Source organism: Prionailurus bengalensis, chromosome D3 (genome assembly GCF_016509475.1).
Source record: "Prionailurus bengalensis isolate Pbe53 chromosome D3, Fcat_Pben_1.1_paternal_pri, whole genome shotgun sequence".
Taxonomy (NCBI): Eukaryota; Metazoa; Chordata; class Mammalia; order Carnivora; family Felidae; genus Prionailurus; species Prionailurus bengalensis.
In genome coordinates, this window is record NC_057356.1 from 53,751,729 (window position 1) to 53,767,545 (window position 15,817).

At 40.8% G+C, this 15,817-nt stretch overlaps 1 protein-coding gene across 1 annotated transcript in view; it reads left to right on the forward strand.

Moving 5' to 3' along the window:
* MEP1B (meprin A subunit beta) overlaps positions 1-7,717 on the forward strand; it is a 53,572-nt gene extending 45,855 nt beyond the window's left edge. The window contains exons 12-16 of the mRNA XM_043557179.1: positions 232-675; positions 2,175-2,354; positions 4,546-4,672; positions 5,309-5,513; positions 7,545-7,717. Coding sequence (XP_043413114.1) covers positions 232-675; positions 2,175-2,354; positions 4,546-4,672; positions 5,309-5,513; positions 7,545-7,559 — 971 coding nt within the window. The 3' untranslated portion in view covers positions 7,560-7,717. The remainder of the gene's footprint in view (positions 1-231; positions 676-2,174; positions 2,355-4,545; positions 4,673-5,308; positions 5,514-7,544) is intronic.
* Positions 7,718-15,817: the final 8,100 nt, after the last annotated feature.

The following is a 15,817-nucleotide window of genomic DNA, read 5'->3' on the forward strand; positions in this document are numbered from 1 at the left end:
GAGAAACAAGCAGATAAACATCCAGATATTCAAGGGAGCAGTTTGACCCCACAGAAATGCCTTGAAGTGAATGGGCTTGGGCTGGAGAAGTGAGAAAAACACACTGCAGACCTGTAGGAACCAATAGCTCTAGGATGATAATCTGTCCTGCGAAGGTTAAAACTCTAATATTGATTTGCACATGATTCGTAGTCCTTTGTCTTCTTTGAAATAATAATGTCTCTTTTGCAGATATACCCATTGGAAGCTGGCAACTTTACCATGTGACATTGAAAGTGACCAACAAATTTAGAGTGGTGTTTGGAGGGGTCAGAGGCACTGGTGCATCATTGGGTGGCCTGTCTCTTGATGACATCAATCTTTCAGAAACACAGTGCCCTCATCATATCTGGCATATAAAGAATTTCACACAGATTATTGGCAGCTCGAATGAAACTATATATAGCCCCCCATTTTATTCTTCTAAAGGTTATGCCTTCCAGATTCAGTTGAATCTGAATCATTCGACTAACGCAGGAATATATTTCCACTTGATCTCTGGAGCCAATGATGATCAATTACAATGGCCATGTCCTTGGCAACAAGCCACGATGACACTCTTGGATCAAAATCCTGACATTCGACAGCGTATGTCCAACCAGCGGAGTATAACTACAGACCCATTTATGACCACCGGTTCGTGACTTATTTCCTTTACTGCTAATACACGGTCATTTGTCTAGGAGGGATGGACAATTTGGGAATGAGAGACTGCACAGTCAGGTACTTAGGGATTTCTGAGCCCCAGATTTTAGGAACACAAGACATTGAAGGGAAGGGCTTCAGCAGGTGTGGACAGAGTACCCCAGGCAGGCCACTGTGAAGAATGTCAAGAGGTACTGTCTCTGAAAAATAGAGAAGACACTGACTATTCCTGGCAATTGATCATACCTGAATTCCAGTTGTCCAAGGAGTGTTGGTTTTGCAGTCTGGCATGCCTCGGTTAAAATCCAAGGTTTGCTTCTCATTAGCTATGTGATGTTGATTAAATAGTCTTTTGGAGCCTCAGTTTCCTCAGCAGTAAAACTGGGGCAGTAATAGTAACCACCCCTCGCCACTGGGACTATCAGACAAAATTCAGCTCTTGTAGAAGGGGATGGTTTCTGATGAGAGGAAAGATGTTGAGCTCCTGGAGTGTTGGGAAGGCTGTGAGAATGGATCATAATTTCTTACTAAAGAATTCTGGAGAGCTCGCCAATGGTGACATCATTCCCCATCTTTTCAGTCTCAAAAAGGAACAGCTCCCAGAAGGCAATGATCACATTTCTAATTTTAATAATCCTTTGCCTTCTGGGAACCTAATAAAAAATGAAATTATGGCAAGGTGACTATTATTGCCAAATCTGAATTCTATATATGAAAAAAAAATGGACCTATGTGACTTAGGAAAAAGAAAAACCATTAATTTGTTAGGAAAAAAAATATTCACAGAGAGGATTGTAGGAACTTGATGCTCAGATTTCTTCACTTTTTTTTTTTTTCCCAAAGCATTTTTGCCTGAATGACATTGAAAATGGCTCAAAGTTGGGTGGGTCATCACCTTTCCCCAGAAGCAGTGCTTCTCACTGTCTTCTAGAAAGACTTTGCTGTTAGGTGAATAATTCAGTTAATGAGATGAATTGTTCTATGTTAATATTCAAAACTCTCTCGGGACACCTGGCTGGCTCAGTCGGTAGAGCATGTGACTCTTAATCTCGTGGTCATGAGTTTGAACCCCACATTGTAAAGATTACTTAAAAAATACAATAAAAAAAAACCTCTCTCAGAAACGTATTGATTCAACTTAGTTAAAAGGACCACCTATGACTCGAGGCCACTGAGAAATGATTTTAATGGGGAGGGAGTTTCTATACTGGTCAGGAAGTATAGGTGTGATACCGCATCTAGGAAACTTTTGGTATCTCTCCACTCAGATTCCAGAATGTGCTCCTCCTTACTAGGCAATCTCATTTTCTTTAGGACAGTATAAATGAACAAGCTTCAGTGACTTGCCAGAGAATACATCCACAGGTCAATAGCATCATTTAATTATTTTGAGCTCTATCCTAATTGCGTTTCACATTGCCCGTTCTTTCCTACCACAAAAAGCTATGATGATGCTAAACACAATCCATTAATATAAATTGCTTTTTCAGATAATGGAAACTATTTTTGGGACAGGCCATCCAAAGTGGGATTAGTGGCTTTTTTCCCTAATGGAACGGAGTTTAGAAGAAGTATGGGCTTTGGAACCGCTGCCTTCATAACCTACAAGAGGCTGAAAAGCAGAGATTTTATAAAAGGAGATGATGTTTATATCCTACTGACCGTGGAAGGTATGTCAGCAAAAATAGTTTTATACAAGCTATTTTTGTTGTTGTTGTCGTGGCCATTGATTATTGACTGCGTTCTTCTGGGTTCCATTTTTAGGTATAGGAGTAAATGGGCATGAGTGGGAGTTTTTCTTTCTGGCATAAATTATTAACAACAGGAAAGTAATTTAAATAAAAACAGTGACCATTCCAGGATAAAGAATTTAATTACCACTACATGGAGCAATGGAAAATTAGGACAGAAATTTTCTCTAGAAACAAGTTAAAGTATAGCTACTATACCCTAAATTATACTCTAAGATTCCAGAAATAGAAATATCACACAAGCACATGAAATGAAACTGGAAATGAACTGTCTCTATTGTGTCTTTCAAATATATATTCATACATATATACATATATATGAGCACACAAATGTATATTTTATGTATCATATATAAGTATACACATATATATTTTGTCAGTAATAGCATTAATCTATTGTCTTTTAAATTTCTTACCCACGGCAGCTAGTAAATACATTTTTCAGGAATACTGGTGGTTTCCGTGTTTCATGTAGCACAATTTTAAGTCATTTACTATTAAAGACCCTCTTACAGCTCTGTAAATCAGAATCATGTTTGTGATGAAAGGTGGTGCAATTAAAATCCATGAAATCTTTTTTTAGTTTATTTAAGAGAGAGAGCACGTGAACATAAGCAGGGAAAGGGGCACAGAGAGAGGGAAAGAGAGAATTCCAAGCTGGCTCCACACTCAGCATGGAGCCCAATGCAGGGCTTTATCTCACCACTGCGAGATTCATGAGCTGAGCTGGTACCAAGAGTTGGATAGTAGAGGCACCTGGGTGGTTCTGTCAGTTGAGCGTCTGACTCTTGATTTTGGCTCAGGTCACGATCTCACAGTTGTGAGAATGTGGAGACTCTTGGTTTTCTCTCTCTCTCCCTCTCTCTGCCCCACCCCTGCCCACATGAGTACTCTCTAAATAAATAAATAAATAAATAAACAAACATTAAAAAAAAAAAAAAGAAGAGTTGGATGCTTAACTGACTGAGCCACTCAGCTGCCCCAAAACCCATGAAATTTTTATGTCAGTGTCAATTAAAGTAAATCAAGATGATACTTCTTGGAAAAAATTATTCAAGAATAACTTTCCTGCAGGGTGTCTAGCTGGCTCAGTTGGTAGAGCATACAACGCTCGATCTTGGAGTTGTAAGTTCAAGCCCCATGTCGGATATAGAGGTTACTTAAAAATAAAATCTTTTAGGGGCACCTCTGGGTGGCTGAGTTGGTTGAGCTTCCAACTTTGGCTCAGGTCATGATCTCATGGTTTGTGAGTTCGAGCCCTGTATCATGCTTACTGCTGTGGGCACAGAGCCCACTTCAGATCCTCTGTCCTCCTCTCTTTCTGTCCCTCTGCCACTTACACTCTCTCAAAAATAAATTAACATTAAGAAAATAAAATCTTTGGGGTGCCTGGGTGGCTCAGTCGGTTGGGCATCCGACTTCAGGTCAGGTCATGATCTCATGGTTCATGAGTTCGAGCCCCACGTCAGGCTCTGTGCTAACAGCTCAGAGCCTGGAACCTGCTTTGGATTCTGTGTCTCCCTCTGCCCCTCCCCCACTAGCACTCTGTCTCTCAAAAAAATGAATAAATGTTAAAAAATAAATAAATAAAGTCATTAAAAATTAAAAAAAAAAGAATAACTTTGTTGAAGGACAAACAACTGCTACTTTTATGTAGCAGAGAAAAAGTCACATATTCATCACCTCGGTTCAACACTGTTTGGATGAGAAGCAAAAGAAAACACTACAAGCATCAGAGCCCTGGTTGTTAGGGGGGCCTGGTAGCTTGTGTCAGATATCCACCAACTTGCTCTCCCTGAGCAAGAATCCTGTGACCTTGGGCAAGCCCATCAGTCACCTTGCATTTCTGTGCTTTATCTTCATGTCTGTCCCTTGAGGGTGGATTATAAGGGCTTAGACCCTTTCTAGCTCAAGCAAGCCCAAGCTCAGGTAAGCATGTGGTTCAGTTGATGACCCCAAAGGCTGGTCCAGTTCCCGTCTGTATCTAGATTTCTACCTATTAATTATTTTACTGGCCGGGAAACCTAAGCATCTATTTTGAAACTTAAGGATCAAATGTTTGTTAAAGTCAAACTGATGTCCGTCCATGCTCTCCCTCTGCCCTCCTTAGACATATCCCACCTTAATTCTACACAAATTCCACCAATCCCAACCTCTAACATCAATGACCTCTGCACAAACTTCAAATGTGAGAACGACGGCATCTGCGTTGTCCGAAATGGCAAGGCCGAGTGCAGGTAAGGGGTAACTTGGACAAGATCTCCCCATTCTCCTGTTAGAAATGTTATCATTTACACAATATAGGATTAGATACTGATATTTTCTGTGAGTGAAATCAGTTGATTCTCATCTCAAAGCCATTCATGGGATATTTATTTTTTGGTCTCCATTTGGGACTTTGGATAGCCACAAGAAGAATAAAATTATTTATGAAGAAATAGTACATTGTATTGTAATTGCCTGAAAAAGTCCTCATGTGTTATAGACCTTATTAAGTCCTCACAACAGTCTTGTGTGGTAAAGTGTGACTGTCACTATTTTTTAGATGGAGATTGTTCTCAGAAGTTCTGGGATGAGTTTGGCCAAGAGGTACGGGGGGGAGGTTAAGGGACTGAAACACTGAGAACCAAATTTTCTCCGTTACCTACACCACCTTCCTTTCCTACCTCAGAGCCACTATTTTGAGTACCAGATGAGCAGTGATTCCATGTCTTTACCACTGGCCTTGCCTGGCCCTCTGGAGCTAGTCTATCCATTCCCCTCCAGTTGAGTTCCATATGCCGATGACCCGAATGTTGAGCCGCACCCTTAATGGCGAAGATTTTCAGACTGAAATATCAACTCATAACTCTGGGTCACGTTCCGACGTGCAGGTGTCTGTCAGGGGAAGACTGGTGGTTCCTGGGCGAAAGGTGTGAGAGGAGAGGCTCCACCCAGGATACCATTGTCATCGCTGCATCTTCTACCGTTGCTGTGTTTGCCCTGATGCTGATAGTCACCCTCGTCAGTGTCTATTGTACCAGGAAGAGATATCGTAGGAGGACAACTTCAAATACAACAGACATGACTCTGGAAAATGTAAGTTGAGCCTGGTATTTGGTTATTCAAAACCTACTGATGAAATCATATGCAGAAGAATTAGGACTTTCTTACATACTTAAAAAAAATCTCTTTATTCCCTATGTTGGATAACAGCTTTGAAACTATACATTCCTATTACCTTCGCTGTAAGTCAATGGTTCTTGGAGTCCATGAAGGCTTTGGGGGAGGAGTTTATACCCTCCTGGACTTGTATCTAAAATTGTGTCTGGTTGTACATTTTTTCTGGGATGAGGGTCTGTGACCCTTCTGAGAGGCAAAACTGATTTTGCCATAAGTTCCAACCTTCCTGTTAGAGGTGACAGGTGATAAGTGTTTTTGTTCTAAAGGTATTTCAGGGGTTTTTGAGCTCAGGTTTGTTGGAAGGGAGTGCTGGCATGTTTGATGCTTTTCCATTAAAAAAAACGTTCCAATTCATTCTGGCTTCATGTGCAGTAACTAACCTTGAGGCCAGATGTTTTTAAAAATTTTTTTTTAATGTTTATTCATTTTTGAGATAGAGCATGAGCAGGTGAGTGGCAGAGAGAGAAAGGGAGACACAGAATCTGAAGCAGGCTCCAGGCTCTGAGCTGTCAGCACAGAGCCCAATGTGGGGCTTGAACCCATGAACCATGAGATCATGACCTGAGCTGAAGTCAGATGCTTAACCGACTGAGCCACCGAAGTGAGTCCAGATTTTCAAGTAGAGGGTTTAAAGTCTTGCCTCAGAAGGTCTCTAAAATGTCAATAGCCTCTTGAAGGTCTCAGATTGGATTCCCCGGGAGATAGTGCTCCCGGCAACACAGAGTAAAGGAGTAACAGAGTGAGAGAAGCGGGACAGGGCAGAGGGTGAGATTGCACTGTGGTGACCTTGCACTTGAGGCTTCGGCCCTGCTACGAGGGGCTCTGGAGCTGGGATAGTGTCCTGAATTTAGGCAAGGGGGCCAGGCTGTTGTACTTTCCCTCATCAACAACCATTGGATGGGGGTTGCCCCATAACCAGAAAAATGGTTATTGAAGACATACTGTTTTAAGACTATGACTTTTTGAAGTGGAATAACTGGTATTGAGACACTAAATTTGCAAAGTTAGGTAAAAGATGGACAATGATAAGGAATGGAAAGCATACAGTTTTATTCTATACATGGCTGTCACATTTCCTCAACGTCAGGAAGTGTTTAAAGCTAATAGTAAAGCAATGGCCCGATTATTTCACAAGCTTATTAGAAAAGTACTTAAAATGTATACAGGTGTTTTGCTGTGTTTGCTTTTCAGACATGTATTTCCAGCTTACTTTATGACTCAAAATAGAAGGGACAGATTGGCCAATGACCTAGTAGGCCAACGTGGTGGAAGCTGCACCTGCAGGCATGGTACACTGGGCCAGTAGGGATGCACGTGAAAATTAGAGTCGTGGTTAGAAAAGAGAGGACACAGTAGCTGGTGCATAGGACCACCATGTTATTCTTTTGGAAACTGGAAAATATAAATGCTGTTATAAGGGCGGATTTATGAAGCAAAAATTGGAAGGAATTAAAGAAAATGATAAAGAGAAGAGAAAGAAAGAAGGAAGTTAAATCAAGAAAGGGGAAAATTATCAGAGTAATTGGGTCATGGTAGGGCCATTAAGTAAACACACACACACACACACACACACACACACACACGCATACACACCCCTGACCACCGTATTCCCAAGAGCAAGAAATCAACTTATATTTTCCTCAGTCTAGGCATTTTTACAGTGAATTCACTGATAACAAAACCTCCAGATCTAGTTTAGGTCTCCAGACAGAATGCCCTTCTTTCTGAGGCTGCACTGTGTGCTCCTCTTAATGTTTTAGTATCTGAATTATATGAACAGGCCAGGCCAGTGCGTCTGCCTGGAGACTAGGCTGGGGCAGTCCACCAGCTGGGCGGATGCCAGGAGCCAGTTGATGGCACTTCATTTAAAAATTAGACTTGTGATTCATTTAAATGGCAGTCTTTAAATTTAAAAATTAAATCATCAATTGCTCTTTCCCTTTTTAGCAGCATGCATTTTGAAGATTAACTCAACAATATGGCCAACAAATGCAATTACAAAGGATTCTTCATCATGGATTTCACCTAGAATATATTACAACTGCCTTGTTCTTCTGTAAATGGATCTTCTCTGTAAATAGCTGGACATACTATAAATCACTATTTTGTTAAAAGTCTAACTGGTGACATGTTTGTGTTTTTGTTTTTCAAAGAGGGGAATTAACTCAGGCTCCTCTGGAAGTATAATAATATCCACAAAAAGGAGGACAACAAACAGAGATAGCTTTCCAAATTCCTGATCATTCCCGGGGGAGGGGGGGCAAGTGTAGTGGCCTCATGAGTGATTGCCTAGGAACCCACTGGAAACACCCGATGGGAATGATCTTCCATGTGCAACCTCAACATTTCTGTGTCGTCCTGTCCCAGGATAGGGAGGGGTGGTAGGGCAGCTCCCTTTCCCTATTGCCAAAGGTCGCCACTCTCTTGTTTTCTTACGTTGGCCCTTCAGTATGTGAGCTGGGTTTAGAATCTGTTTGAACATGCAACTGTGATCAACAAGAAAACTTTTGACTCCTAGAACAGTGGGTTCTCCAAGTTCTGGATCTCAAGAGTTTCTATATTCTTCTTCTCCTTTTTAGAAAAAAATTTTTTAATGTTTTATTATTTATTTTTGAGAGAGAGAGGGACAGAGTGTGAGTGGAGATGGGGCAGAGAGAGAAGGAGACATAGAATCCAAAGCAGGCTCCAAGCTCTGAGTTGTCAGCACAAAGCCTGACTAGGGGTTCAAATTCACAAACCATGAGATCATGACCTGAGCCTAAATCAGGAGTTGGATGATTAACTGACTGAGCCACCCAGGAGCCCTCTTCTGCTTTTTGATGTTTATTTATTTATTTTGACGGGGAGGGAAGGGCAGAGAGAGGGAGAGAGATAATCCAAGCAGGCTCTGTGCTGTCAGTGAAGAGCCCGAAGTGGGGCTCGAACTCATGAACCTCGAGATCATGACCTGAGCTGAAATCAAGAGTTGGATGCTTAACTGACTGAGCCATCCAGGCGTCCCAGGAGCCTTTACATTCTTAAAAGTTATTGAGAGCCCCAAAGAGCTTCTGTTTGTGAGCATCACATTCATTAGTACTTCCTCTATTAGAAATCCAAGTCAGAAAAACTTAAAACTAGGTATTTGGTAATCATTAAGAAATAATAAGCTTAATGTTTACATGTTAGCATATAATATTTTTATGAAAAATAACTCTATTTTTCAAAACAAGAAAATGTAGCAAAAGAAGGGATAGTGTTTTATACTTTTTTGCAAATCTCTAATGTCTGGATTAATAGAAAACAGCTAAATTTTCACATTATGTGTCTGCATTCAGTCTATTGTGATATATTATTTTCACTGAAGGATATAAAGCAAGTCTAACCTCACACAGATATGTAGTTGAAAAGGGAGGTGTATTTAAATATCTTTTCAGGTAATTGTGCATATTCTTTGTGAGTACTTTATTAAAACTTGACAAATGGTAATTTCCTAAAGGTTAGTTGTAACTGGCACCTGAAATGGCATGAATGAACTTTTGTACTCGGTTCGGTATCATCCACCAGTCTGTCGTGTATATTAAATGGATCGTTCATCTATGCATGACTTTGTACTACTGTGTATTGATCATTTAGAAAATACCTTAGTGGTTCACTAAGTTATGCAGCACATACAACCTTTGGCACATTTCATTATATGATATCAAAACATAATGTTAGTTAATATCACTACTGATCGTATTAAAAAAGTCTTTAATCCTCGGGAAGCTGACACTCGTGGTGGCAAAAGCAAATTTCCCAACATTCAGATTGTTGCTCGAAAGCTTAAATCTTATACTGACAATAAATACTGTCTTCCTTGTAGTGACAGGCTCACTTCAGTCAATTGTTTTAATTCAAATTTTACTTTGAAATAATTGTAGATTCACATGCCGTTGTTAAAAAAAAAAAAAAAAAGCAATAGGGAGAGATCCCTGTACCCATCTCGCAGTTTCCCTCAATGGGAACATCTTGCAATACTTACCAGGATATTGACATTGATACAGTCAAAATACAGAACATCTTCATTGCCACAGGAATCCCTCAAGTTGCCTTCAAATAGCCACTCCATCTCCTGATTGTCCCTACCTGCTACTTAACCCCTGGTAACCATTGGTCTGTTCTCTGTTTCTGCAATTTTGTCATTTAAAAAAATGTTATACTAACAGAACCATACAGTATAGAACCTTTGGGCGTTGCTTTTTTTTTTTTTTTTTTTTTTAAACTCAGCATAATTCTCTGTACCTTCATCTAGGTTGTATGTTCAAGAGTTTGTTCCTTTTTATCACCAAGTAGTGTTCACCGTGTGGACTCAGCACAATGTAACCATTCACTTGTTGAAGGACTTCTGGGTTGTTGCCAGCTTGGGGCTATTACAAATAAAGCTGCTATAAACATTCATGCACAGGGTTGTTGTCTTATTAATGCCTATTTGTTTATTTTGAGGGGGTGTGTGGGAATAAGCTTAGGAATTCCTGAGCCTGTGCTGATGGGTTAACAAGGCATAAAGAATTACAAAGCCATAGGAGGCTCACATCCAAGTTTGGATAAACAAGATGAGGTAAACAGGTATAGAGACGGCAGGGCAAAGGCCCCAATACAAAGGTATATGGGGTAAACAAGATAAGGTATTCAGGACGGAAACGCCCCCTAATGTAACATTTATTCACATTTTGAGAGACAGAGCGTGAGCTGGGGAGGAGCAGGGAGAGAGGAAGACACAGAATCCGAAGCAAGCTCCATGCTCCAAACTGACAGCATGGAGCCCGATGCGGGGCTCCATGCGGGGCTCAAATTCAGAAACCATGAGATCATGACCTGATCCGAAGATCGTGACCTGATGCTTAACCGACTGAGCCAGGCCCCAGAAATGGCCCCCAATTTAGTACTATACCAGGAAGCTGCTTTCACGGGAAGGAGGGACCAAATTAGGTAAGCAGGTAAACAGCGCTGTAGACTGCTGTGGGTAGAAGTTGCCCAGAGCGGAGCTAATTAGCAGAAGAAAGTTGCCTTGTTGACCCTGAGGTGGCAAGCCTTATCTGTCCTATCCCCTAGGCTAGCTAAGATAAACAGACACAGCGCCTCAGGTCTGCTGTTAACCGTCTGCCTGGCGCCAGGATTTTGTTTTATATTGACCTAAACCCCTAACACTGTATATCTTCAAAACCCCCTTTCCCTCACGCCCATGAGTTAATGTTCACAGATTTATTGTCTCTTTGTGCACGTCCATCACCATGTTTGTAAGCCTTCTGATCCTAATAAACACGTAACAAGGACCCTTACTCGGGGCTCTTGTCTTCTCCCAGACATTAGCCATCTCTTGCATTTAATCCTGTGTCTTGCTTTCTTGCTAGACGAGAAAGAACTCTAGACCCAGAGTCTATGACGGTGGGGTGCAGAGAGAGAGGGAGAGAGAATCCCAAGCAGGCTCTGCACTGTTAGCACAGAGCCCCACGTGGGACTCAATGTCACAAACCGTAAGATCGTGACTTGAGCTGAAATGAAGAGTTGGACGCTTGGGGTGCCTGGGTGGCTCAGTTGGGATCTCATGGTTCGTGAGTTCGAGCCCCTCATCGGGCTCGCTGCTGTCAGTGCAGAGGCTGCTTCAGATCCTCTGTCTCCCTCTCTGCCCCTCCCCAGCTTGTGCTCTCTCTCTCTCTGAAAATAAATAAACATTAAAAAACAAAAAAAGAGTCAGACACTTAACCGACTGAGCCACCCAGGTGCCCTGTACGGGTTTTATGTAGACATAAGTCTTCATTTCTCTGGGATACATGCCCAGGATAGCAATTGCTGGGTCATATGGTAGCTGCATGTTTAGTTTTTTAAGACACGGCCAGACTGATTTGCAGAGTGGCTGTGCCATTTTCCATTCCCAAAAGCAGCATGTGAGGAATCCAGTTTCTCTGCATCTTCATGAGTTTTTGGTGTTGTCACTATCTTTTTTTTTTTTTTTTTACATAGCCTATTCTTTGAAAGTACTTCTAGATTCACAGCAAAACTGAGCAGAGAGTACAGAGTTCCCATATACCTCTTTCCCCCCACGCCCACAGCGTCTTCCACAATCAACATCACTACGGTGGTAAGTTTATTGCGATCAGTGAACCTGCATTGACCGAAGTATGGACCAAAGTCCATACTTTACATTAGGGTTCACTGTTGGTGGTATATATTCCGTGAGTTTGGACAAATGTATAGATGACATGTATCCATTCTCCTGCAGGGTAGTTTCACCACCTGAAAAATCCCTCTGTGCTCTACCTATTTATTCATCCCTCCCTCCACTTAACCCCTGGCAACCATTAATCTTTCTACTGTCTCCATAGCTTTGCCTTTTCCAGAATGTCATGTAGTTGAAACCATAAAGCATGTAGCCTTTTCAGAGTGATTTCTTTCACTTGTCACTATTTTTTATTTTAGCCACTCTGATAAGTGTGCAGTGGTCTCTCACTGTGGTTTTAATTTGCAGTTTCCTAATGACTAATGACATTGAACATTTATCCATCTATCCGTTTATCTATAGTGTTTTTGAGAGTACCTCTTTGTACAGCTTTTATAATCGTTGCTCTAGGTATTACAATTTTTGTACATAATAATTTACATGAAAGTATATAAAATATGCTTATATTTATATATTAAATGTAGCATATAATTTGTTCTATGTAATATATACTTATTTATATATTAACGTGTATATTTAGAGATAGCTATATAGAAATACATATAAATTCTATTATATATTATTATATTTAAATTATGTATAAGTATATATATGTTACATATAAAATTTAAATTTTTTAAATTTCCATTTATATATATGAAAAAGATGTATACTCACTGGGTAAGATTTCATACAGTTAGTAACGTTTACTGCTTCATTAAGCACATTCTTAAGTAAAAATGGCTTTAAAATCATTTATTTATTTGCTGTGAGTGTGCAACTATAAAAATGGCAAGGACACTTGGGTACCCCTGCCTTGATTTGTGCTAAGACACCAGCAGTTTTACCTATGATTACTTTTTGCACCTATTTTTTTATTGTGGTAAAATATTTTAAACTATAAAATTCATGGGGCATCTGGCTGGCTCACCTGGTAGAATATGTGACTGTTGATCTCAAGGCTGTCAGTTCCAGCCCCAGGTTGGGGTAGAGTTTACTTTTTTTTTTTTTTAAATTTTTTTAATGTTTATTTATTTTGGAGACAGAGACAGAGCACGAATGGGGGAGGGTCAGAGAGAGAGGGAGACACAGAATCCGAAGCAGGCTCCGGGCTCTGAGCTGTCAGCACAGAGCCCGACGCGGGGCTTGAACTCACGAACCGCGAGATCATGACCTGAGCCGAAGTCGGATGCTCAACCGACTGAGCCACCCAGGCACCCCTAGAGTTTACTTTAAAAATAAGTAAATTCATTAATTAATTTTTTTAAAAACCCATAAAAATCACCATTTAGCCATTTTAAAATAGCGGTCAGTACTTTCACAATGTTATACAATCACCACCACTCTTGAGTTACAGAATATTCTCACTACCGCCAAAGAAAATCCTATATTCATTAAGCAGTTATTCTCCTTCCTCTTTCCACCCCAGCCGCTGACAACCACTAATCTGCTTTCTGTCTTTGTGGATTTGCCTAGTCTGGACATTTTATGTAAATGGAATCAGATACTATGTGACTTTTGTGTCTGGCTTCTTTCACTGAACACAAAATTTTCAAGGTTCATCCATATTATTTAGCATGTATCAATATATCATTCATTTTTTTAAAAAATGCTTATTTATTTATCTTTGAGGAGAGAGAAAGAGAGAGAGAGAGAACACAAGCTGGGGAGGGGCAGAGAGAGAGGGAGACACAGAATCCGAAGCAGGCTCCAGGCTCTGAGCTGTCAGTGCAGAGCCCGATGTGGGACTTGAACTCACAAACTGTGAGATCATGACATGAGCTGAAATCAGACGCTTAACTGACTGAGACACCCGGGCGCCCCATCCTTTTTATGGCCGAATAATCTTCTATTGCATGAATATACCACAATTTTATACATTCATCAGTTGACGGACGTTTGGGTTGTTGACACCTTTCAGCTACTGTGAATAATGCTGCCATGAACATTTTGTACAAGTTTTTGTTCGAACATCTATTGTCATCTCTTTTGGGAATATATGTAAGAGTAGCACTGGTGAGTCACTTGGCAATTCTGTGTTTAACTTTTTGAGGAACTTTCATACTGTTTTCCATGTCAGCTACACCACTTTCACATTCCCATCAGCAATGTATGAGGGGTCCAATTTCTTCACATCCTCACCAGACTTGTGATTTTCCATTTTGTTGTTTAAAAAAAAACCATAAGAGACTCTTCAATACAGACAACAAACTGAGGGTTGATGGGGAGGGCGGGTAGAGGAGAGGGGAAAATGGGTGATGGGCATTGAGGAGGGCGCTTGTTGGGATGAGCACTGAGTGTTGTATGTAAGTGAGGAATCACGGGAATCTACCTCCCAAAACCAAGAGCACACTGTATATGCTGTTTGTTAGCTAACTTGACAATAGATTATACTAGATAAATAAATACATCCAGATGTACATACACACATACATACATAAAAGTAATGTCTACACCTAACATGGGGCCCAAACTCACGACCGTGAGATCAAAAGTTGCATGCTCTACTGACTAAGCCAGCCAAGTGCCCTATTTTTCATTTTTAAAAATTTAAAAATTACACCTCGTGGGTGTAAGGTAGAATCTCATCATAGACTCACAAATACTTTTGCACCAGCAGTTCAAGTGTCAACACAGAAGAGGCAAACAACATTTTAGTATTAATATAACAATATGTTTTATCTCCATGACCCCATGAAAAGATTTGGGAGGCTGTTAGGCATCTATGGGCCACCCTTTGAAAACAGCTGCACTAGTGAAATGCAGGTAGTGCTTTTGGACTTTTCTGTACACAGTTACACAGTTAGTGATGTTTTAGATGATTTTTCTTGTCTGCTTGCCTTTCACAAAGGCTGAAGGTAGGATAGTGACCTGAGTTTGAGTCCCGGCTCTGTAAATACTAGTTGTGTAATTTTAGGAAAGTTTCCTAATATTTCTGAGCCTCAATTTCCTCAGCCATCAAATGGGGACAATCACTACATATGGGGATTTTTATGTTTTTTAATAAAATAATAAGAGTAAGTTGTCTGGTGCATAGCGGGCATGCAACAAATGGTAGCTATGAAAAGTAGGTAGTGTTAAAAGTGTGATAAAGGGGCGCCTGGGTGGCTCAGTCGGTTAAGCAGCCGACTTCGGCTCAGGTCATGATCTCGAGGTCCGTGAGTTCAAGCCCCGTGTCGGGCTCTGGGCTGACAGCTCAGAGCCTGGAGCCTGTTTCAGATTCTGTGTCTCCCTCTCTCTGACCCTCCTCCATTCATGCTCTGTCTCTCTCTGTCTCAAAAATAAATAAATGTTAAAAAAAAAATTAAAAAAAAAGTGTGATAAAATTTATTATCTAAACGGGACAATTTTGAAGGTGAAGAGAGCTGTCACAAATGACTATGGACAGCAGACTTTCCCTGTCTCAAACTTGGAATAAAAAGAGGTACTGATGAGGTTTTGGAGTGGGGGTGGGGGGAGGGAGGGTCCGGAGCCGACGGCCAAGAAAGAATTCTTGAGACGTCTCTGGTGCAAAAAGATGATTTTATTAAGGCATGGGATGGGACCCGTGGTCAGAAAGAGCTGCGCTGGGGTTGTGAGGAGTGACTGATTATAAACTATGGAGTTGGGGGAGGTCAAGGCAAAAGGGAGTTTTCCTGAAGGACTTTCATATGCTAAAGAGGACTCATAAGATACTGGAGGTCTAGCTATTGTGAAGCTAAGGTGGTTTTTCTCTCCAGTAAGGCATTAACATTAAGACAGTAGGGAATTTCTAGAGAAATGTTCTACTCTATCTGTCTGTCAGTGGGCTGCAAGCCCTAAGTGAATTTTAATTTTATCTACATTTTCTTCTTGCCTTTGTTCCCCACATCACTATGGAGGGGAGGGTGATGTTAGGGATCCAGGAAACTGAGTATATAGGTTTCTGGAGGTTAGGCTACTGATAAGGTTGCCTTTTTCTTGTAAACCATTCAGACAGTTGCAAACTGATGGAGACTCTTGTCCTGCACGACTGATCTCTATCAGTTAACCATTTGTTTTCCCCTTTCCTTTGTTCTTGGGTAGC